At 53.9% G+C, this 24,915-nt stretch overlaps 1 protein-coding gene across 6 annotated transcripts in view; it reads right to left on the bottom strand.

Annotated features, from left to right (window-relative positions):
* The window catches only part of TEAD4 (TEA domain transcription factor 4), a 67,137-nt gene that overhangs the window by 8,222 nt on the left and 34,000 nt on the right, over positions 1-24,915 (bottom strand). For 4 of the 6 annotated variants that reach the window (XM_081821039.1, XM_081821044.1, XM_081821042.1 and 1 more), the window contains exons 3-9: positions 19,628-19,692; positions 19,120-19,182; positions 15,374-15,502; positions 14,279-14,322; positions 13,683-13,738; positions 11,103-11,242; positions 9,790-9,963 (exon numbers count right to left, since the gene is read on the bottom strand). In XM_081821039.1, the coding sequence (XP_081677165.1) occupies positions 9,790-9,963; positions 11,103-11,242; positions 13,683-13,738; positions 14,279-14,322; positions 15,374-15,502; positions 19,120-19,182; positions 19,628-19,692 (671 nt within the window). Of the gene's footprint in view, positions 1-9,789; positions 9,964-11,102; positions 11,243-13,682; positions 13,739-14,278; positions 14,323-15,373; positions 15,503-19,119; positions 19,183-19,627; positions 19,693-23,885; positions 24,042-24,915 lie in introns of all 6 variants that reach the window. The other 2 variants (XM_081821045.1, XM_081821040.1) reach the window with 2 other exon arrangements.

Genomic DNA, 24,915 nt, shown 5'->3' with positions numbered 1-24,915 from the left:
CAGGCCTCGCTGGGCTGGGAATTAAGGGCAGATGGGACTGGCACAAGGCCTTACAGTCATGTATAAGGTGAACTGGGACCAAAATCCAGCTCTCCGTCTTTTTCCCCCGCTAAGTCACATGCTCCGCCTAGGAGACCAAGTTTGCCAGACTTCTTTAAAAAGGAACAGTTTGCTCAAAGTATACTGCAGCTAGAAGCACAGGGCAGAAGCATGAAAAAGAGCTGGCAGGAAGCCGGCTGCCTGGGAAGGGCAGGCACCTGAACACGGGAGGGTGGGTGCCGGCCGAGCGGCAAGGCCCGGGCACAAAATGATGGCTCTCAGACCACAGCCACTGCCGGGGTCCTGTTGAGTAAGGGCGCACTTGCGTAGCACCTACCACAGGCCCTACTATGCCCCTACTGCTTTCTCTTAAATCCACTCTTTCCTTAAGCCCATGCTAAGCAAGGTTATCCATGAAATCAGGGATTCTATTTTTTCTGTGATAATAACTGCAAAACTATTGAAGAAATATTTGTTCGTATGTCACCTAAAAGAACGCTGTGCACCAGGGTCAGGCAGGACTGGCCCAATCCCTCCCAGGTTCTTCCCAGCACACAAAGGTCACGGCTGCCTAGCACCCCCACAGCGCCCTGGACATGCCATGCCCTTCATCACCTTGTGCTGCCAGAATCTGTTCAGATGGCCTTGGCGCCTTCCAGATGGCAAGCACCCTGCCAGAAAGGACTAAGCTCTCCCAGGGCTCGGGCCACGCCTAGGGTGAGGTGGGCCGGTCTCGAAGGCTGCCTGCTGTTCAACCTCTCACCTCTGGGTGGCGCTGGGTGAGAAGAGAGGTGAGCCCCACATCACCACACACACAGGTCTCGGTCCTAGCCTCCCACTCACCTGGCCCTTCCATCCCTCAGTCACCCACTTATCCTGCCCCAGCCCAGCACGGTCAAGGGGAGTGGGGCCCAAAGAGGCTGAGACATTGTCTCTGCTGTCAAGGAATCCCTAACTGGTGGGACAGCAAGTAGCGTAAGTGCGATGGTGTTTGAGTGGTGCAGACAGAGAGGGACAGAGATAAGGAGGTAGTGGGAGAGAGATAAACCTCCCGCAAATGACCATCCAAAGTCGGCCCCAGGGCTGGCCCAGTGGCTGCACGGCACGGAGCCAGGAGATGCAGCCGGTGACACAGACAAGCCCCGCCCAGCACCTCATCTTTTCCTCAATGCCCCATCCTCCTGACTACTACCCCACCCCTCTCCCGCAGCCGCACTTCCCACACTTCCCGTCCACCCCGGCACCCCTCACTCTAATGGGCTTGGCTTCTCTTTCTCAGCCGAAGAGGAAGGCTGCCCCCCTGCCCTCCTGTCCTCCAAATGCCCCCACGCTCTCCTCCCTCCACCCTATTCATAGCTGTGGTGCGGGTGGGCAGCCCAGGCAGGGCCTGGAACAGGTGTGGGGGATCAGGTGACTGACAGATGAGCCGAGACAGCCGCAGCCCCGGAGTGGGGGCAGGAGGGGCTCAGATTCATTGTCATGTGCTGGTATGTGCCTGGGAGAAATGTCAGGGCCCAAAGGGAGCAGCTGGGATAGGGGCTGGTCTGGGGTACCCTCCTCCCTCCAAGGCCTCAGCTCACCTCTGCCCGGCATTTTCAATTTGCAGACTGGTGTTAACAACCCTGTGTCCAAGAGCCCCCTCCCTCCCACCCCGAGGACAGAGGTGGCCCCAGCTGGTCCCACATGTTGTGGGGAAGGAGGGAGAGACTTCAGCTTCTCAGTTGCCCCTCCAGACCCCGCATGTCCCACCCAACAGAGCACAGCCTCACAACTCAAGCCTTCGGGCACCGCGAAGCCAGCCCCAGGGGAAGTGATTGGTCCGGGCAGCCAGGAGCCGAAGAACTACTAAGAACTACTACCGCAATCCCATCAACGAACAGCAACTTTCAGTGGGGATGGGCTAGGAGGCTGGGCTGGGGACATCAAAGCTCTCCTCCCACTCCATGAGGGCCCTGGTCAACTCCCCAGCGTGCATACCCAAGGCCTGGGCTGGGAAAGAAGGGAAGGCTTCAGGGGAGGCAGCTTTGTTTCCATGTCTGAGCAGCTTTCCTTTCTAATGGTGTGCAGCGAGCCTCACAACAGCTGATGGCAGGGGAAGGAGTGGCCAGGCCAGGGCGGAGAAGAGGGTTCCAGATGGCTGGGAACACCAGAGCTGGCTGTGAGGACCCCATGGGTGACCAAAAGGCTCACGCTTAGCAAACAGGAGCATTTCTTTTCTCCCCCATCACAGATTTGTACTTCCCTGGAGCCTCTGCCCTCCCCACACAGGAGGGACCAGATGACTGCCAAGGAGCCCTGGCCGCCGACATGCCCCACCCCGTCTCTGATTTCACATGTCCTCTCCCTGCCTGGTCTGGTCTTCAGAGAGGGCTTGGCTCTAGGGGCTCAAGCAAGGGGCAGGGGCACCTCAGGGTCCTCAGAGACACAGCCTCCTGCAGGTCCTCAAGAACAAAACTGCTGATGGTTCAGACGGAGAAACGGGCCCAGAGAAGCGGAGATTCACTCAGGCCACAGCTCTCGAGCAGCAGAGCAGAGACGAGAGCCTCTATGTCCCAGCTAGAGCCCACTGCTGTCCCCCTGCTCTCCCAGGACACACCAGGAGGGCCCCACCTGTAGCCCACCACGCTCTCCTATATCTGTATACCTGTTATTGCCCCAGGACCCTGAGATCTGCTCCAGATCCTCCCACTTGGAATGTGAGCTCCTGGAAGACAAGGGCCGTGTTGGGTCCACACAGCAGGGGCCATGTGCACAGCCCACGGGCAGAGTGCAGAGGCCACACAGGGAACCAGCCTGACCAATTTCCTCAGCACCAACTGTCCCCTCCCCCTTCCCTTCTCCCATCCATCAGTACCTCCAACCTCCCCGAAAACATGAGAAGGAAAGAGGGGATGTGGGCTATAAGTAAGGTTGGAGAGGAACATTATAATTCCTTTTCCCTACCTGCCCACTGTCACCTCCAGGCAGGACAATCCTCCTCATTTTCTGGAAGGCAAGTCTGGGCTCTAGAAATCCCAAGAAGCCCCACTGCCCAACTCTACGCTAGATGCACCGTTCAGTCTGCCGTCTCCACACTATCACTATTCCTCAGGGCCTTGTGGATCCTTTCTTAGGCAATCTGGAGCCTTCTCCGACAGGAGCAGGGGGAGCTCAGGACCCCGCTTGGAGGGCATCCTAGGCACTCTGTAAGATCGAACAGTTCTGGGTCCTGGTTCCAAGCACACACCCTAGAGACACCCTGAGTGTGAATCCCCATTCTGCTGCTATGAACTGGGTGACCCTGGCAAGTCATTTCGCCGCTCTGTGCCTGTTTCCCCTCTAGAGAATGAGGCCGTCAACTGAACCTGCCTTCGGTGTTGCGGCAAGCATGAGACGTGCTGATACGTGTCAAGTGACTAACAGGGCCTGGTATAGCTTTCCACGGAATGCCCTGACCTATTTCACAACACGTATATCACAAGAACGACCAAAGGAAAGAGGCTTACCCTGGCTGGGTGTCTCAAAGCCAAGCCCTTGCTCACTCCATGCCTCAGTGTCCCCCCACTTTGTGAAATGGGAAGCCTAGAATGGTCCTTATCTGGACGGTGGCTAGAAGAATACAGAATTGTACTACTGGCTAAAAGAAGGCAGGTGCCAGTGAAAAAGGCCCCAAATTCAGCACCGCCCCCCCCGCCCAGGTACTGTTCCCACAAATGCCTCTTGCCAACCAGGCCTTCCTTCTGATCCGAAATTACCACCCGGTGCTGAGAAAGAGTCACTAATCACCTCCCCCAAGCTCCTTCTTCCACATCAAGGCTAAGCCTGGACTGGCTTGGGGGCCTGGAGGAAGGAGCACTCAAGAGGGGGTGCGGGCTTCCCCAAAGAAGGCCAGGAGCCTCCCTAGACGCGCAGCAGGCAACGGGAGCTGCGGCTGCTGGCCGTACAGCACTGGGCCTGACGGCTACCCACAGCAGCGCCTCGGAGTTCCAACCTCCATGTCCAGGGCTGAAAGCGGGAGTAGGAAGAGGAAACGGGTGAGGGAAGTGGGTTCGGCCCCTCCTGAAAGAAGGGAGAAAGACATCCTGCCCAATACATCACACTCTGAGGCCAACCTCTCAGGAGGCTGACGCGCCTGCCTGACCTAAACGAGAACAGCCTCCTCCTCACTTCCAGTCAGGACAGTTGACTGACCCAACTCAGGACAACTCTGGCCGTGTCCCGCCTGTTCAAAAACCTCCAGTGATTCCTCATTACCTAAGAGAAGGGATGGCAAATACGTCGCAAGTGTACCACTAGCTGCCCCCACTGCTACACCCACGGCAGTCATCACGAGTCAATCCAGAACCTTCTCCCTCTGGGTCTTCTCAACCCAGCATGCCAAACAAGGACTACCAATCCGCGAGAGGCGACACTCCAGTTAAAACTGCTTTCCAGGACATCTGGTTAAAATGGGAGACTGACCATACAAGTTCATTTTTTCCCCTTCCAGGGAACCAACTAGAAATGATAGCAAAGAACTTTTTTTTAATGTGCTGCACCATAAAGACAAAGCAAATGGAGGCAAAACCATACTGGCAAGAGAGTTCCACAAATTCAAGAAGACCCGAAGTCTGACCAGAGCTAGAAGGAACTCAGTTGGGCAAAGGAAGCAAATGGAATCACAGCCTCAAAGTGCCTGCAGAGGGCTTAGAGATAAGTGAGCTGGCGTGCTTGAGAGAAGCCCTGAGAGGCTCGGGCCTGGAGGGGCCAGGACAGTGCGGGCAGGAAAGGCACAGGCTTCACTCAAGAAAATAACTGAAAGGCCCTACCAAGAGTGGTCAGGTCTCCAGGCCCCCCTCTTCCACCCTTCAGCAGAAGACCCAGAAATAATCACCAGAAATTAAACAGGAGGGCTTCAGGTTTCAGGGAGCCTGGGCAGGTCAGAGAGGGGGAGAGAGAACTGAGTGAAAGCTGCCATAAGAAACACTTGGATCCCTAGCCCTCCTCACTGCCCCATGCCTTGGATGCAGTGACCAAGTATATCCCTTCCAGGGGCGCAATTCAAGGAGTCTTCTCTGGAGAAACTAAACCACCTCAAGGAAAAAAAAAAAAGGTCTAATAAACATACTGACATTTATTGGTTCCCTCAAAAAAACCAGATGGCTCCTCAACCCCAAGCACCTTAAAGTGAAGCCCACCAGGTGACAAGTCCTACCTGTACACAGAGCTTTCAATCACTATTAAATATGGACATGGCACAAACAACAAAGGAAAGAATCCATCAGACGTCATCAAAAGGAAAACCTTCTATGCTTCAAAGGACACTATCAAGAATGTGAACAGAGCTGACAGACTGGGAGATGGTATCTCCAAACCACACATCTAATAAGGGACTTCTAGCTATAATATATAAGCTCATATAATATAAAAGCTCATAAGCTTTTATTATGGAATAAAAGACAACCCAATTTAATAACTGGCAGTTCAACAGACCTTCATCCAAAGAAGATATACAAGTGACCAATAAGCACAGGGAAATGCAAATCAAAACCACAAAGAACTCCACTTCATACCCACTAGGATGAGTATAATCACAGAAAATATCAATTGTAAGCAGGGATATGGAGAAACAGGGACCCTCGTATAACTACTAGCGAGAATGTAATACGGTGCAGCCACTTTGGAGAACAGTCTGGTAGTTCCTCAAAAAGGCAAAGAGCTGCCGTATGACTCAGCAATTCCATACCTAAGTGTCTCCCCAAGAGACATGAAAACCTATGGCCACACAAAAACTTGTATATGAAGTCCACAGCAGCATTTTTCATACAAGGTGGAAACAACCCAAAAGTCCACCAGCTGATGAATGGATCAGCAAAACTCCATGCAATGGAGTATTACTGAGCCATAAAACGGCATAAAGTTCTGATTCATGCTATAATACAGCTGAACCTTGAAAATATTACATTAAGTGAAAGAAGCCAATCACAAAAGACCACATATTGTACGACTCCATTTATATGAAGTGTGCAGAAAGGCAAAGCTATAGTGACCCCATTGGTGATGGCCTAAGGCTGAGGAAGTGGGCATAGGAGGTGGTAGCTAAAGGGTGTGAGGCTTATTCTGGAGGTGATGAAAATGTTCTAAAATTGATTGGTTGCACAACTCTGTGAATATACTGAAACACTGAACTGTACACTTTAAGTCAATGAATTATACGGTAGGTGAATTATAAAACAATAAAGCTGTTAAAAAAAATATGGACCAAAAAAATATGGCCAAAGGTTATAGATATTGTCAGACATCAAAACAGATAGAAAAAAAAGGATGAAAAGGAAACAAAGACAAAGAAGGGAACAGAAGAAACTTTAAAAAATGATTCTTACTTCATATCCCCAGAAAGATAAGAAAAAAATTGTAGTCATGAAACAAAATCAGGGTGTAATCAAAGAACAAGAAGGAACTCTTAAAAATTAAAAATATCATGGTCAAAGTTAAATATTCAGTAGAAGGTGGGGCAGAGAATGCCACCATATTCCACTAACCTAATCCACCACAACTGTACAATGCACCATGATCTTTTGAACCACTAAAAAAGAAAAATGCCATCAACTGAACTATGAACACACTAGCAACTGAAAGACTCATCCATCTTCTTCTATAGTCATAGAACCCTGATTTTATTCAGAATCGCAGTTTACTCAACTAAAAGAGTACATTTCCCTGGCTCTTTTGCAGCTAGTTGCAACCATACAACATAATTAAGTGTTGTGTGTGACTTCCAAGAAAGCTCCATAGAGGGAACGAAGTTGGCTTCCTCCTTCCTGATGCCTGGAATATAAATATGATGGCTGGAACTCCAGAAGCCATGACCTTGAGGGCAGAAGCCATGCACTATGTATGGTAGATAATTGGAGAGGAGACAGATCTCTGGTGATTTCAAGGAGCTGCTGGACCAGCCTTGGACAGTCTACCTCCAGACTTACTTTATATGAAAGAAAAATAAACTACTTATTTATGCCACTGCTACACTGGGTTTTATGTAATATGTACTCAGATACACTCAACCAATTCAGAAGAATTAGAAGATAAAGTTAAGGAAATCTCCAAGAAAATGAGTTGGAAAATCAACAAAGAAATTGTAAAAATCATAGAGGGTAAGCCTAGGATATACAACATAAGACTAATAGGGGTTCTTGGATAAGAACACAGAGCCAACAGAGGGAAAGAAATAATATAAGTAAATTTCCCCAAATTGAGAAATAGTAATCTCACAATTCAAAGTGCCTGGCTGAAAAAATCAGAAGGTAAAAACACACATATCCCAAAGCTCATCTGTGTGAAACTTAAGAACCTAAGGGATAGAAAGGAAATGCAAAATTTTCAGAGATAATAAACAAAAACAAAACAAAAAACAAAAACCCAAGTGACATAACAAAGGACAGAGAATTAGAACGTAATCATACTACTCGTGTTTGAAGACAATGGAGCAATGTACTGAAAAATAATTCTTGAAAATCATTGCTGGGAAAATGATTCATGACTTAGATTCTATACCCAAACTATCAACCAAATAAAAAACAACAGGCAAAGACTTGAACATTTATCTATCACACGTTTTTCCTTTGGGAGGTACTACAGAATGCTTTCCAGCAAAATAAGCAGCCACACCAAACAGAGAGAAATATGAGATCTAGAAAACCATAGATTCCATACAGGAGAAAAGTAAAAGCAGGCTCCAGATGACAACCACAGAGCAGGTCGAGAACAACCAATTCAGACTGGAGCAGAACAGAGGCATCCGGGAGGAGAATCTCAAAAAAAGGGGGAATTGATGAATGATTTGATGGGTGTGAGCATTTGGGGGAAAACTTTTTTTTTTTTTTAAGATTTTATTTATTTATTTGACAGAGAGAGAGAGACAGCGAGAGAGGGAATACAAGCAGGGTGAGTGGGAGAGGGAGAAGCAGGCTTCCCGCCGAGCAGGGAGCCCGACTTGGGGCTCTATCCCAGGACCCCCAGGATCATGACCTGAGCTGAAGGCAGAGGCTTAACAACTGAGCCACCCAGGCACCCCATGGGGAAAAACTTCTTAAAAAAATTTATATGATGGTTATGATGGAACAACACATAAAATTTTAATAGGATTATTTAGAAATACACTAGTAAGAAAGCCATTTACTTGTAGGAAAAAACAAAAAAGTTGTACAAGAAATAAAATGTAACTATAATACATAATTACATAGTAAGCATAATTCTTGGCTCTCTGGCGGTCAATCTGCATGGTCAAGAAAACATAAACATTTTATTGCTTTTATTAAATTATACAACTTACTAGATATGATAGGATTGAGATGACGAGGGGAAAAGTGATATAACACCACTAAGGTTTTTCTATAGTACCAGAAAAGTACATAATGTCTTAGTGGTGATATCAAGGTATAGCAAGACAAGGGTATGACTTTGAACTAAGGAGATAAAACCCAGAACAAACAGCAAAAATTTACATTGATTGCTTCTGGGGATTGGGATTGGGGCTGGGGTGGAGTGGGACAAAAATCTGATGCTTCTCATTACAAGCCTCTTGGTATTAATTAATAATATAACTATTAATATCCATTGATTTAAAAATAAATTACCTGTTTTTCATCCCAGGATAAAACAAAGATTTTGTATGAGGAGGACCTTCAGGATCTGACTCCCCTTTCCAGGTTTATTTTCCGTTATTCCCTGTCACATACCCGTACCCATGACTTTCCCCTCTGGAGCCCACTTCCTTATGCTTCCCCGAGGCTGTAGCAGCCCCTCCCGGGCTCTGCCTGATAGATCCTGCCCGTCCCTAAAGGCCCGGTCTGACTCCCTTCTGCTCGCACAGCAAGCTTGCAAAGTGCAAAAACCAAGTACCTTAAAGCTCAGGAGCCCCGAGGCTCAGTTCCGGCACCGTCTCTTCTGGAGATCACCAGGCTCATGGGGGGTTTGATGATAAGGACAGACAGCCAGGCTGGAGGGTCCTAGCTAGGGGCCCGGAAGCCACCGGAATTATATATAAAATGCTTCTGAAATTGTTCAGAGGCTCCATCCAGCACGCAGGAAGGCCCTGCTGCACTTCCCCGCCGCTGGCTAAGTGTGCACTTGTCATACTCTCTTCCCTGCACCCCTTTTCTGTGTGTACTGGGCCCCTGGAAGGCAAGGCCCCAGAGCAGGTACTACACCTACTGGTCTTAGAGGAGATGTTTCAAAAGCAGGGAGCTCTCCTCACATAGCACCTGTCCAGGGGTGAGGCAGGGAAGGCAGCAGCGGCTAAGCCTATGGGCTGGGCGGTCTGGGCAGCTGGGTGGGTGTTTCTCTTGCGGTGAGCTATCCTAATCCTATAGCCCACTTCTGCAAGCCCTGCCCAACCAACAGCTGCCCTACTCGAGCCCCGAAGCGAATTCTGGACTTGGCATTCAAAGAGTCCATGTGGGCTCTTTGCCTACCCCTCCTTCAGTGTCCCCTGAGGTCTTTTTCCAGTACTATAGCCCCCTTGAGGCTGCACTTCCTGCCCGGACACGGCTGCCATCACCACCTCTCAGAAAAGGGCCTTCCTCACTGGCTCGGCTCTCAGGCAGCATGGCTGCTCCTCGACTCAGCCTCCCGCCTGTGTGGCCGTTTTGTGCTTGCCCCGCCCTCTGCACCAGCCCCGCCCTCCCTGGGTTTCTACTCGTGGAAAGGGCACCTGATGCCCACTCTTCTTCTTTTCTCATTATCATCAACGTATACTAGGGATTGGAAGGAAGAGTTTATCAAAGGGCTTACCCAGAATTTCACAAGAAAAAAGGCATTGGAAGGTCCCCGTTCAAAGAGCTCCTTGAGTCCCCCCTTTTTCTCTGGGAATTTGTCATAGATCTGGCGGATGTCCACGGCTTCGAGGTAGGGGTCACTGTAGCTTGGGCTGGACTGACCGATGTGCACAAACAGGTGCTTGTTGTACTGCGGAGAGAAAAGCCAGATTGAGGGTCAGGTGCAAGGTAGCAGGGCAGACAGAGCAGACCAGAGCTCAGATCACAGCCGTGTGACCTGGAGCAAGTAACTTCACCGCTCTGGGCCTCAGTTTCCCAACTGGTAAAATGGAGACAGGAAAAGGATCCGATGTAAAGCAAAGTGAACGCATATAAAGACCCTGGCTGCACCTGGCAGGTGCTCAGTAAACTGCAGTGATTGGGATCACTCTCAGTCCCGGCTCTGTCACTGAACAGCCTTACGCAAGTCATTTTCTACCTTTGGGCCTCTCGTATCTCACCTGTGATATCAGACCACTGACCTAGATAAGGTGTTTTCAACTGTGCTCCACCCCGCAGATGGGGGCTGGGCTGCCTGTGACCCTCACAGGCACCTGGCTACACCCAAAGAAAGTCTACTTTGTTGTACACGCTGGGCTTCTGAGTAAGAGTTGGATTAATGGTTCCTCAGCTGAAAAAACAAGTTTGAAAACATCAGAGTGAAATGGTCTGTGAAGTCCCAGGGCTCTGGCGCTGTATCTGCTTTGCCTCCTCCAGCTCCACCTCCTCTGACCTTTCCAGGTGACGCTGGTCCCCCAAGACACTGACGTGGAAGGGGACCGGGTGGGGGTGGGGCTCTGGTCTCTGCTGGCATCCCCAGGATGTGGGTCAGACACAGGAGACTCCTCAGAGCCATGGGGGAAAGGATGGAGCAGGGGGGAGGGCTGGGGGGAAGGGCAGAGCACAGGGAGGGAAGAGTCCAGGTCAGGGAGGGACCAGCAGAGGGAGAGGCCAAGAGCACTGAGGTGGACAAAGAAACCAGGGGAGGGAGCCAGGGGAAGAGGGGAAGCGAGGAGGCGAGGAGGCGAGGAGGCGAGGAGGCGAGGAGGCGGAGTGAGTGAGGAAAGAAGGGGGAGGGGTGGACGAAGGAAAGGAAAGGGGGAGGGAGGGCCAGTGGACGGGAAGCCTGGGAAGGAAGAGGAGATCTAAGTGAAACCCAAAAGTAGAGTGGGGCAGAAGGCCAGGACGGGAAGCCAGAAGCAGGTGGGGAAAGAGCTGAACACACGGGAGCGGGAGCCTCCAGGAATGGGGGCGGGTAAGTGAGCTGGCCAGGCCCAGGCCAGGACCTACCGTATCAGGGTCCTGCTGCTGTTCCAGGAAGGCAGAGAACTCCAACATCCAGAGCTTGGAGCTGGCCACACTGCGGCCCTGCCACGGGGGTGCCGGGGGCGCTGAGGGCGACGGGGTGGGTCCTGCAGGAGACTCAAACCCTGCACACAGCGGGAGAAGCACATGGGGAGCGGTCCGCACACAGCCTCCCTGCAGACAGCCTCTGCGAGGATCCCAGGCCCAGCAGTGAGACCCCGAGCTGGCTAGGAGATCTCCTGCCTCCCCGAAATAGGCCTCCCAGCAGGGGTGGACGAGGGGAGCACTTGGCCTGGTACCAGCCAGTCCCCTCGGGCCCCTGGAAAGAACTGTAGTCAGGGGAAAATGGACGCTGGATGGGGGGCCAGGATGCCAATGGCACTGAGAGCTTCCTGAGCAGCACCGCTAGGTTCTTGTCGAGGAGTTTCTGGTCCAGTCAGAGAAAACCAGACACAGCAACTGCTACAGTGACTTAAGCCCCGTGAGAACAGAAAGGTTCCTGATCTGTTCACTGCGGTCTCTTCAGCCCCTACAACAGTGCCTGGCTCAGAACAGGCATTCCCTACAGGTTTGCTAATAAAGGAGGTAAGGAACGTGGTAAGAATTGACAAGGTATGCACTTGGGGGTGGACAGGGAAGGCTTCTCCACAGAAGGCGATGCTTGAAGGAAGTAGCAAGCACAAGTAGGAGGCAGGAGGTGAAGACAGGGAAAGGGCACTTGAAGCAGAGCACAGGGCAGAGGCAAAGGGAAGGGGCTGTGAGAAGCTCAGTGGGTCTGGAAGCTAGGTCTTCGGCGGAGCTGGCGAGCAGGTGGGTTTGTGCAGGAAACAGAGGTAAAGAGAGGGGTCCAGAGTGGGGCCAGGCTAAGTAAGCAGCGTGAATTTGAGCCTGAGCGCTTGGGAGTGACAGAGGATTTTAACCAGGGCATTGAAATGGTCAGACCTGCGTTTCTGAAAGGTCCTACCCAATATGAAGGAAGGACCAGGCAGGGAAGGGGCCGTCAGAAGCATGGTCCTGGGGATGTTTTCCCAGGGAAAAAATGAAGGATTGATTGAAAGCAGTGTAGCAGAGGGAAGAGTAAGGGACATAGGAGGCACAAGAAGGGAGCAAAATCCCGGGCCCTGGTGCCTGACGGGATGTGAGAAAGCAGAGAGGCAGAATTCCAGAGGCCCGCCTTCCAGGCCAGGAGGAGGCTGGAGGCCCCGCGTGCTAAGGCAGGTAACTCAGGAGCACTCAAGGAAGGAGACGGAGAAGAAACAGAGGGGTGGGCGGAGGGCCATGCTGGACACGTGAGCCGTGCTTAATGCCCCAGCTGAATCACTCATCTGTTCAAGCACTGCTCACCGAGGAAGGGTTAGGGTGTGCGGCCACAACTAGATACACGAAAGACGCAGACCAGTCATTCACAGACGCTGCCCCCCCCAACCCCAGATAATGGCAATAAAGTGTCAAGTGCTAGATGGGGGTGCAGAGCACTCAGGGCCCCTCAACTGGGCAGGGACAGGGCAGAGAACCGTGCAGGCGGACGGGAAGCCTGAGCTGAAGCCCAGGGGCAGGGTGGGTAGGGGCACGGAGGGAAGGAGGGGAGAGAAGCTGAGTCACCGAGGAGAGCCATGCAAGTCCTACTACAGACTTCAGATCATATCCAGAAGGCACCAGTGGGCCAGGAAAAGATGTTAAGCCTAGGAACCACACGATGGGATGGATGCTTTATGAAGGTCACTGGGGTGAATCGCAGGGTGAAGAGGGGAGGCAAGGTAAAACGGGGGGCAGGTCAGGAGGCTACTGCAGTCATGCAGGCCAGAGCAGGAGGGCCTGAACCAAGACAGGGGCCAGTGAGAGGAGGGGACAGACAGGAGGGCGGGCTGCTCAGGGCTGGGAGAGAGCAGCAATCAGGACCCCAGGAGGGGAGCGCACTGCTCTTGGAGCAGGACAAGCCAGGCCAAAAGGTCAGCAGAGAATCATTCCCCAGGCCAGAAAAGGTGGTTAAGGGTGAGGATCCTCCCTGCCCTGCAGAGAGGAAGGAGGTAAGGGACCCTTATGAGAAAGAAGCAAGTGTGCCCGGAGCAGTGAGAAGGAGGGACACCCACACTCCACGCCTCCGCCCAGGAGTGCTCCCTCTGCTAACCAGCAGCTCCAGGCCGGAAAGCCGTGCTCTCCTCGGACCTCCCATTTTGAAGGAGGGGATTGCAGTGTCACCAAGAGGGGGGCCATTCTAAGAGCCAAGCTGTTGGGAGCACCCGTGCAGCACACGGGGGTGGCCAGCTGGAACAGGCACTCCCCTTTGAACTGCGTGCACCTGGGAAGGCCCTGAGCGCAAGCTGGGAAGCAGGTCAGGCAGCCCGAGCGGCACGAGGGGCTTGGTGCAGCGCAGAGGTGTGCGTGGTAGGGGCAAGGAATGGGGTGAAGCCAGGAGACTGGGATGTCTGGTCTGAGCACATGCCAGGGCCACATCTAAGAGGGCCATGAGATGTCCAGTTGTCGGGGGGCCTGGGACCCCGGGGGCTGGGAGGGAAGGGGCTGCAGGTGTGCGAGGCACAAGGGAGCCGCGCACTGCCGACCCACCTGGCAGAGGCAGCGAAGGCTGGACAGCGTAGGTTTGCTGAGAGAACGGTTTCACACTGTGGGAGACAGGAGAGAGGAGGTGTAAGCCTTAGGGCAGGTGGCAGCCCAGGAGCCTCCAGCAGTGTCCAATGCTGTGTGTGTGGCTGGCCCTGGTGGTCTGGCCATCAGTGGCCTTGGGGGGCTCTGGCCACCTGCTCCCTCCCTTGCCAAGTCCGTCAGGTTTCATGGATGACCCAGAGAAGCAGCGTTGTCTATTGGGAAAATCCACTCCTCCCTCTCTTCCTTCCCTCCCCTCCTCCCTCCCGCCCTGGCCAGCCAGAGGTCAGCTTCCTAGCCTCCCTTCCCTTGGGGTCCCAAGCTCTGGCCCTGCTTCACGGTGGACAGACTGGCGTTTCAGCAAATGCCACCCCAGGGGGTCCACACTGCAGACTGAGCTGTTGCCTGCGAGCAGGAGAGCTCAACCCCAAAGCCCCAGCCCCTCCTGAAAGGCTGACCCCAGGCTGCGGCCCTGTCTCAGACTGGGAGTCAGGCTCCACAGCACAAGTTTATGGGCTCAAGTTCAGTTTGGAGAGCAACTGGTAGCAGGCCATACTCACTCATGGGATGTTCCGGCTTGGCCCGGCAAGGCTCCTTGCCAAAACTGAGGAGGCAAAAAGTGCAGAGTCAGCCCACCCCATGCCCGGGGGCCGTGGTGTTGGGGGGCCAGGCAGGGGCCTCAGCTGGAAGGCAGGGCTGGGGGCCTGGACCCAGTGGGTGGTAAGGAGAGAGAGTTAGCGCTACTATCCAGTACTAAATGTGTTTCGAGGAGCTCTAGTCTCTGGACCTGCTCTGCCAAGAAGATGCTCCTCAGGAGAAGCCCCAGGTTTGGAATCACGGCAGCGACAGTCCTCCCTCAGAAGCCCACGGTGCGTAGCAGCACTGAAGGCCTAACAGTCCCAGATTTAAGAAACCTATTTAGTTCTAGGTGTCCCAAACTTCCTTACACAGATCCACTTTGTGTCATTATCTAGGTAATACCCTGAGGGACTAGCGGTCTCTGGAACACACTTTGAAAACTGCTGGAGAGGCTCACTGAGCGTGGGGCCAGTCACTGTCCCTCCCCCACGCGCCTAGGGCAGTGCTGTGGGTGCTTCGTGAAGACCCATTTAGTCCCTACAGCCAAGACAACCCTGTGAGGACACAGCCTTTCTAGACCATTGTGAAAGTGTCACCAAGCTGGCCACGGTCAGGAAATTTAAAATCCGAACAAGAGTCTGTTCCTGAACACCAGCTCTCTGACTGGAAGGCAAGCAGTGCTGAGTGCCTGGGGGAGCGGGGACAGGGCCGAGCGGTGGAGGGCTGCTCCTGGGTGCGCCGGCGCTGCCCCGAAGCCTCAGGCTTCAGCCCCCATCCCGGGACGTCAATCGGACCAGGTGCAGAGCTGCTCGGTCAGTCAGCTAGTGGGGGTGGCTCTGCCCCCTGTGGAAGGTCTGCTGTGTCACTAGCAAGGCCCCCGAGGAGGCAGGGCCAGTGCTGGCGAGCTGTGCCTCAGCAAGGCCCCTCGGCCCTTAGTCCCTCCTTCCCCCGGCTCTCCAGGCCTGGGAGGACTCGAGAGAGAAATGGGGCCTGGCCAGTGCCCCCGGCTCCTCAGGAGGGGGAGGAGAGAGAAGGAGGGGCTGACGTGGCCTCTGGCTCCAAGCAGCCCCACTTACCCCTGAGACTGCTGGGTGGCCTGGGCCCCGGGCGAGGGCCATTTTACTGTGGAAGGCTGTGGCGGAGATGGCCTGGGCGGGCGACATGGGAGCCATGCTCTGCAGGGCCTTGTCCTTAGCTGCCTGGTCCTGGGGAGACATTGGAAGGGAGGGCCTCAGCAGTGGTCACTATGGCAGGTGTGGGTGAGGCGGGGTCCGGGCTTGTGCTCAGGGAAGCTGTCCCACCGCCAGCGGCCAGAGCCGTGGACAAGGCCCTGGGGGACCAGGCTCGTGCCCATGCAGTGCTGAGAACTTGGCTTGTGACTGAGCACAGGTCACTTGGTTCAAGTGGTTCCTCTGATCAGTTTCCTCCTCTGTCAAAGGGGTAAAATGCTTGTCCAGGCTATTTTATTAGAGCGTAAAGGGCCTTGGGAAACCATCTGCCAGACTGTGTCTTGATGAAGGCCTCTTAGTCCTTGCTCGCCTCCACGCCACTGGCGGCTGGCCCGGCACCTGGCTCACGGTAGATGGTACATAAACATGTCAGAGCCCTCCTCAAATGGCCAGGAGGGGTCCTCCGCGGTCACATGGACTGTCTGGAGGCCTGGGACGGTCTCCCGCGGCCCCGCCTGTCTCAGTTCTGCCTCATGGGTCTCCCCTCGCAATGCGGACACCCGAGGCACCCCTGCCTTTTACATGGCAGGTGTCAACACCCGCTATTTGCCCTCCGTGGGCCCAAAGACACCAAAGAATGGATTCGCCCTGCACGGCTCTGAATTAACAAGTACTCAGGAAAGCACCTGTAAGCACTTACAACACTGGGGAGAACAGTAATAATAATCTGTATACGTGTGTAAGCCAGCGGTCCCCATCCTGAGGGCCCCACTCCCACAGGTCTTCAAAATGATGACACGTATTTCAGTACTTCTGTATTTCAAAAAGCCTAATGGGAACTGTGTTTTTGTCCAAAGTAAGGCCACATTTATAGACTGGAATGGCAAGCTTTATTCAGTATGTGTAACTTAATTGAGGCCAAAAGATTGGATTATTTCAGCTCAGGAACTCAGATTAGGAATTCTGTCTTTATGATGAGTATTTTTAAATGGGAACAATAAATTAGTCATCATCTGGTAATTAAGTTGGCAGCCCCAGACAAGTGTGAGAACTGACGGAGGCCCTTGCAGCTCACAGGCGCTTCTCCACGACAGTTTCTCCCGGCCCTCACAACAGCCCCGTGAAGTGGCACCACCATGGGTGCATGAGGCTCTGGGGACCCAGGTGGTCCCCCAGCGTCCCGGCACCTCACAACTGTGGAGCCAGAACTCCAGAGGCCCTGCCACTCAGCCTCTCCAGGACCATGTGCACTCACGTGGCACAAGATGGCCCACAGAAGGTCAAGAACACGGCCTCACTTTGATTCTGAACATCACAGCACTCCCGTGAGGCTGGCGAGACTGAGGACCCCCATTTTAAGAAACAGAGCCTCAGAGAACTTAGGGCGCTGACAGTAGTGATGGCTGGCCTGAGAACTTGGTCCAGGTTGGCATGTCAACTCAGCACTGGGCCTCTGGGCCTCCGCAGGCCTGGAGGGGTGGAGGGCAGGGGGAGGGAAGGGTGCGCACAGCACAGAAGGCACAGACCATTCTGAGAGAAGGGCTCATCCTCAAACCACCGTCCTTTTGGGTCCAACCTGGGCTTTGCTCTTAGAGGCTCTCTGATAACCAAAGAGGGAGCTCTCAGCATAAGGTGGCCTCTTGCCAAGAACACGTGCACTGTTCAGGAGGGAAAAGCCAAATGTGCCCAGGCCAGCCGGCCCTGGCCTCTCCCTCCAGGAGGACATGTGTGATGCAGCAGGCCGTACCCTCAGAAAGCCCGCGGACCTCTGTGGTTAACAACCGCACCGTGAGGCCGGAGAGCTCCATCCGCTCAATGTCCGCAACTTACGGCCCTTCCGGGAGAGCTGATCTCAACAAATGACTGGGGCTCAGGAAACCACGTCCTCACGCAGGGTGGAACAGGAATCAGGGGGAAGTGGGAAGGACCTTATGGGGAGTGACATCAGTGACCAGGTTACAAGGCCAGGGAGTCACTGAATTTGGGGCTGGAGAGGACCTCAGATACCACCTTGCTTCACCCTGTCATTTCACATTTTAAACCGAATAGAGCTTGAGGAGAGCCAGTGACTCCCCACGCTCACATTGCCCAAGGGCAGAGCCAGCTAGACCAAATCCCGAGTCCTGGAGGATTTCTACCTAGGAGAAGCCTGTCCACCAGGAAGACAAATTACGTTGGGTCCCAGACCCCTCTGAGAATACAACAATATCCTCAGACCACTCTCCCCGAGAAAATGCACACAAAGATCTACATATTATTTAAGGGGCTCATGGCTCCCCTCAATGTCTGTCTAGTGGTCTATGAGAGCTCTCCCCAGTCTCTAAGTTAGAGCCTATGGACAAAGGTAGCAATTCCTTGAAGTAAATGTGGATCATCTGGTCTGCAAAGGAATTAAAAGTTTCCCTCGATGGCTGTAAACAGAACACTGGAAAGTGTCTTCTCCATTCTGGCTCTCTGCCAGGGTCCCAGTGAGTCAGAGGCAGACCAGAGAGGGGAAGTAGGGAGCAAACTGGACTCCAGGCCCCAGGGGCCTCCAGGAGTACGTGTGCCCAGCCTGAGAGGGAGGGAGTGATGACAGCTGACGCCCAGCCACCTGTCCAGGGGACAAAGGAGCGAGGTGCTGGACTGCAGCTGTGAGGGCGGGGGACAGCTGGGCTGAGTGGGCAGTGGGACGCGGCTTCCTGGGAGTTCCCCCCACTCATTCGGAGCCTCCAGTGTCAGGATCATGGACAACCAGAGCCACATAGGACCTTCAAGCTCATCTAGTGCAGTGGTTTTTAATTGGGTTCTAAGCTACTCTGGGGTTCAAGAGTCATGGAGCATGAGAGGTAAATAGGAGCAGGGGGTCTCTGGTCTATTCTGCACCAACCTAGCTTTGACCAAGGTAGCTCCTTTGTTAACATATGGGTGTGGTATTTTGTTTGGGGAAAAAACAAAAGGGACCTCCACTGCTTAAAAAAAGTGTGTTAACTGCTGGCCTCAGTCTGAGACCCCAAATGTCAGCTCTTCCTGCCAAGTAGCTGGGCAAGCTCTGCGATGAACACCTCTATGGGGAGCTCATTCCCACCTGGTATTCACCAAAAGGGTCCCCTGGCTCTAGTGTCCAGGAGGCCTGAGTCCTGTGGGAAACAGACTGCCCCCTATTGGGGGGTGGCCCTGTGAGGTGGGACTGATCTGGGAAGGGGAGAGAACTGCCCATCTCAGAGAGCAGAGCATAGGAAGGAATTCCACCAGCTCCCACAGTACCATCCACCCCACCCCCACAGCAGTGCCCCCTAAGCCTGACCACCCCGCAGGCTCAGGGGATGGCACGGAGGGGCCAGGGCCTCCAGGAGGTCCTCAAGGAATGGGGTGTGGAGGGCAATCCCGCTGTGACCTGGGGATGCTGTAGAGCCTGGTGGTCATAAACACACATACACACACACACACACACACACACACACACACAGCTCTGACATCAACTGTCATTCCCTGTGCAGACAAGGAGTAGTTACAGGCTGAATCCCAGGAAGCATGCTGGCTCTGCACATGAACAGCCAGCCCCTGAACCCAAAGGGAATACTTTTCCTGCTGGAAAAAGAGCCCTAACTTCTAGGAAGCTGGCTCCACCTGTGCCCTAGGTCCTCCCTCCCACTGCTGCTGGTTTGCCTTACCTTTAGCTTGGCCTGGATCTCGCGGGCTTTTCGACGAGCCAGCACCTGGATGTGGCTGGAGACCTGTAGCAGGAAGAGAAGGCTCCTGTCCCTACCTCCCAGGAGCCCTGTGCTCCCCGTGCTGGCTCCTCGACCCTCAGCCCTCCACCATCCTCAAACCACATCTGAGTGAATGAGTGAATGAAAGGGGCAGTCAATGATGGGCCTTCAGTCCTGCCACATCCAGCTAATCCAGAGTCTGGCAATAAATCAAAGTACAACGCCAGTCCTGCACTCTCTGTTCTTCTGGTGTCCTGGACATGGGAGGGGAAGGATTTCCTCCCAGCTGATGGCAGCAGGGACTGCAGGGAAACTGAACGGTCTGTGGCACACCAAAAAGAGATAACCCCTCTGAACCAGCCCCACCGAGAACCCACCCTCAGTCCTGCAGAGGGCCTGGCCCACCACGGGAGCAGACTGGGACTGGGGTACCTGCCCCTAGGACCCACGCTCATCTCCCAGGGCCCACCTGCTTCCTGGTGCGGGTCTTCCCCGTCCGGAGCTTGATGTAGCGGGCAATCAGCTCATTCCGACCTACAGAGACACCAACATGCTCTCAGCAGGAGAAGGACAAAGGCAGAAACACAGGAGGATCTGGGGATCCCTTCCCTCATCCTCTGCCCACCTTGAGTGGGGACTTGGGGTGAGGATTCTGCAGGTGCCCTCCTTGGATCCCAGGAATCTCCCAGCAGCAAGAGGAAGCTGAGGCCTTGCTGGGGGAGTGGTAACCTGAGAGCAAGGAGGGGACAGGGCTGCAGGCCCCATACAAACTCGGGGAGCTCCCTTCTCCCACACTGGCCACCTCCTCCCCCTACTCCACAGCAGCCTGACAGCTGCCAATCTGTCCTGCCTCCTCCTGGGGCCTTCTGCACACTTGGGAGGCTGCAGGGCAGTGCCTGGGCCTTGACACTCCCCCATGCAGCCCCCCCGCCACTGGCCACAGCTTCTACCACCTCCATAAATGAGCAGGACCTTACAAGATGTCTTGCCTTGTCTCCTGACGGGAGACCAAAGTGCTGAGACACTGAGCGTCCCCAGGGAGGAGGCCCGAGGCCCTGAACTCAGATAAAGAAAACCTGGGCAGACCACACCTCCAGCTGCATGGCTCTGACCAGACCAGTCAATAGGTAACACCGCGTGTGCGCCATGGGCCCAGTCCCCTAGAGGCTGAGGCTGTGTCTGAGGGATCCTGGAAAACTGTAAGGAGCCACCCACGACCTCTACCATTGTAAATGCAATTATGAAAGGAGGTTCTGTTTTCAAAGAAACCACCACCTAGCTGAGGAGAGACGTGTGTCCATGCCGTAACCCCAATGCGGGCCATGGACAGGGAGCACACAGTGTGCTCAGAGCACAGGGGTCAGCTCAGGCTGGGTGGTCAGGTGAGCCTTCCGCTGGACCTTGACCACTGGGTAGGATTAGACTATAAAGAAGGGCATTGGGTTGGGGAGAGGGAGAGCAAGGGGGCTTGAGGGGGAGCTGTCACCCCCCTGGGCCAGCTCTGAGGCCAGCGGGCTCAGACGCCAGCCCCGCCCCATCCTGCCAGCCTTGCTGAGCCTGGAGGGCTGTGGCTGAGTAAGGAGGCTGCTGGTGCAGGGGGGTGGGGCCGAGACGAGGGGGCTGTCCGCCACCCCGCTGTAACCGGAGAGCACAGCCAAGTCCAAGCTGGCCCCCCAGATGACCTTTCCCCACTGCCAAAGCTGAATTAAGAGGCCACCCTCGGGAGGTCTCGTCTGCCAGAAAGACTAGCTGGCCTGGGAGTGCTGGACGGTCTGTGTCAGGGGAAGGAGGGAGGGCGGGAGGATCAGACCCTGAGGCTATCACCTGTGGGCTGGTCTGCACCTAAAACAGGAATCCAGTGACATGTCTCTTCTCAAAGCTCTCCACGGAGAGGTATTCCACAGGCTCCTCTAAACGAACGTCTAAAGATGGTTCAACAGTCCCGTGCATGTCTAACCAGAGACACTCACGCTGCAGCTAGGAAATGCTATGATCGCTGGCCGGAGTCTAAGTCATCACCAGTGGTGACTGTAAGCGGGTCCCAGAACTGGGAGTTGGGGAGCCAGGTGTAGCCCAGCACCTCCACAAACAAGGTATGGGATCTTGGCAAGTCCCATTCCTCTATGGACCTTCACCCAGATTGCACTTCTTAAACCAGGCCCTTTTAAGGTTCTTCCTCCAAATTACTCCAATCAAATGTTTAGAGACTTAGGAAACAGACCTCAGTGAGAGCTCTCTGTGGCTCAGTTTCCTTTGCTGTAAAAAGAACAGGCCCGTGTGAGTTGTCTAGTTCAGGGCCCAGCCTGGGACCGAGAAGAGCAAGGGAGGAGAGAGGGTTCCTGAGACCAGGAGGTTGATCACAGAGCTGGATGGCACGCTCACCCAAAGAAGGGTGAGCGGCCGAGTACTGGGGCTGCTGCTGGGAAAGGCAGGGGAATCGACTGTTTATCTTATTGGCAAGGCTCTGATCAGCAGTAGGCTATTAGTAGTTAATTTTTTTTTTAAGATTTTATTTATTTATTTGACATAGCGAGAGAGAGCACAAACAGGAAGAGCAGCAGAGGGAGAAGCAGGCTCCCTGCCGAGCAAGGAGCCCGATGCAGGACTATATCCCAGGACCCTGGGATCATGACCTGAGCCGAAGGCAGACGCTTAACCGACTGAGCCACCCAGGCATCCCAGTCAAGTTTTAGGGGAGTCAAGTTATATGTGGACTGTCCACTGTGTCTGTGGCGGGGTGGGGGGGTAGAGGTTGGCACCTCTAACACCCACATTGTTCAAAGGTCAAATGTATATGCAGAATCTAGCCACTTCTCACCACCTCACCCTCCATGGTCCAAGCTCCCATCCTCTCTGGCCTCAACTATGACAATAACCTTCGACCTGGATCCCCTGCTCTCAGCCTATTCTTAACACAGCAACCACAGCAATCACAGCAATCCTGTGGCTCAAACACCCTCCCATGGCTTCCCATCTCACTCAGACTGCAAGTGTTCAAGCCCCTACAATGGCCTGGAAGCCCCCACAGGGCCTGTTCACTCCATCCCCAGCCCAGCCCCTCTCTGACCTTACAGCATCTCCCACTGGGTCTCCTGGCTGTTCCTGAGACGTGTCTGGCCCACTCCCACCTGAGGGCCTTTGTGTGCCGTGTTCTCAGCCCAGCCACGCATGGCCCACTCCCTCACCTTCCCACCTTCTTTGCTCAGGTGCCACTGTCTAAGAGACAGCTTCCCCACCTCCACCCACCCACCTTAAACAGCCTACTGTCCTTGCTGTTCTCCCCAGCATCTTCGGACACACCATGTGATCTGCTTACTCACTCAGAGCACTGTCTCCCCCCACCCCCACTCCCAGCAGAAGGAAAGCTCCTGAGAACAGGGATGTCTGTCTGTCTATTCACTTGTTCACACCCAACACCTAGAACACTGCTTGCTATTTTCTGTAGTAGGCTCCCAATAAATACTTGTTAAATGATAAGGCAATGGTGAGAAAACGCTGACCACATGTCCCACAAGGCGTTTTAGCCTACTACAGGTAAGGTACACATTAAATAAAAGCAAATCACCTTTTACTTCTGATTAGTCCAACACAGCAGTTTAAGTGCTTTCTTATCCTGGCCTCATTTAAGCCTCCATATGCAGGAGCAAATCCAGATTTTTGTGGAGCCTAAAGCATCTAAAACTTGGGAGGCTCTCTCTGAGAAAAAGAATTTAAAATATAAATACAAAATTAGGTAAAGATCATTTTGGGTTAAGATGGACATGTTCACTCTCTTGATGTGTAGTAACTGGTTTCATAGGTATGCTTACATCCCGTCAAAACTTAACCAAATTGTCTACTTCAAATATGTATAGTTCACTGTATGGCTATTATACTCCCATAAAATTGCTTTACAAATTTAAATTACAAATAAAAAGATTAGGGACTTGAAGGGGGACACGCAAGTGATGGTCCTGAAGCGTGACCCTCACTAACTCTCCAGCAAACCTCCCTCCCACCTATAGAAAGGTGGGCAATCGCACGTAGTACCAGATGGGGACACTGAAGGCAGAAAACCTCACCCAGATCACCCACCCGCAGATCTAACAGTGGCTGCCTGGGCCTGAATACTGGCTCAGCCACCGCTAGTAGCGCAGGGAGTGCCCGGCACCCCGAAGATGCTCTCTATCCCTGGGCAGGCCTCCCGGCCCTGTGCACAGTGGCCCCTCCTCCGCGTTACAGGACGAGCAGCAGCTAGTGGGCCCCATGCCCGCCAGGGGCTGAGACCCTTACTCCAGACATCAGAGAGGACGGTCTCCTGTGCCAGGAGCCCTGGGTCTTGAAGACAGAGCCCCCTCCTGGTCCCACAACAACCTCTGCCCTCTACTACAGGGTTCGGGAGCTCTGCCACCACACAGGCCATGCTGGGGGCCGCAGGAGCCAAATCCAAAGGGTCTAGGCTGGCGAGGCTGTCTGTATTTTTCCAAGTTATGCATCTTGCCCTCCCTTTGTCTGGAGCAGCATTCCCCTCCCCCTTACCAGCTCATCTCAGGCCATTATTCCACCCAGCCTTGTTCTGCTCATCAGAGGTGATGCCAGGAGCTGAGAACTCCCCCTGGGCAGGAGTAAAGTGCTGGGTCTCTGGGGGTGTGCGGAGCCAAGAGGGGCCGACCAGCTTCCTTCCTGCCACCGGGGTGCTTCAGAGGTCACCCCGGCCAGCGGGCATCGAGTCCCGGCTTCACACTTACGTGGGGGGCCGCGACAGTGTCTCTCGCTCTCATAGCCAGACCGGCAGTCGTGAACATGTACTGTGCAAATACAGACTGTGCGCTGGGGAAGCCGGATCTGTGCTCTCCTTTTCAATCCTCACGGCCGCTCTTCGCAGCTGCTACTATCGTCACGTTCTACACACAGGGAAATCGAGGCCCACAGAGGTTTGGAAAGCAGTTCAGGGTCACAGACCAGCAAGTGGTCGAGACCGAAACCCATCCAATCTGGTTCCAGAGCCTGTCTCTTCAGGATCACACAGTATGACTTCTATTTAACGTGGGAGTGAGGGCCATCTCCAGAAGCAAGGGCCGGACCTGGTCGCCCCCGAGGTCTTATGTAGCCCAGGGAAGAAGTAACTGTGGCCCAGAGAGGGGAAATGATTTATTCAAAGTCACACGGTTTGTTAGTGTCCCAGGTGCCATGAGAACATACGCTTCTAAGGCTTCACGACTATCCCACAACGGCTGCCCTCCCTCGGCTGGGCTGGGAGCTGCCTCTGCAAGACAGCACGGGGCTCCTCCCTCTGGCTCGATCCCCCCATTCTCCGGGTCTCTGCATGAAGCAAAGCCCTTGGCTATGTCTGACTGCCCCTCGCCCTGACCCAGGTCCTGGAGGAAAAGCCAACTATTTGGACCCAAGAGCCTGCCCACTGTTTTCACTCTCTCATGGACTGTGGCTCCCCCAGCTGATAGAAGCCAACATGCCATGCATGATGTAGATATCAGGAGACCACAGAGTCAAAGGGAGACGCGGAGAGAAGTAGGGAGCATGTGCTCAGAGGCTGAGCCCTGAAACCACACTGCAGGCCAAGAGAGCAAGGGCAGTAAGAAATGAGTAGAAAATCCAGATGAGATAGTGGGAGGGAAAGAGACCCACATCCTTGTCCCAGCTCTGCCACGTGCTGCTCAAAGCCAGGCCTGTTTTCTCCCCTCCAGTGCAGAGACCACATGCTGGGCTAGTGGGAGGCCAGCCTGGACCTCGGCAGGGCCAGTTGGGCAGCTGGGCATT

Source organism: Leptonychotes weddellii, chromosome 5, assembly GCF_054177405.1.
Source record: "Leptonychotes weddellii isolate Sample4059 chromosome 5, ASM5417740v2, whole genome shotgun sequence".
Lineage (NCBI taxonomy): Eukaryota > Metazoa > Chordata > Mammalia > Carnivora > Phocidae > Leptonychotes > Leptonychotes weddellii.
Note: the sequence above shows the minus strand (reverse complement) of the source record. Positions and strands in the feature narration are given on the sequence as shown.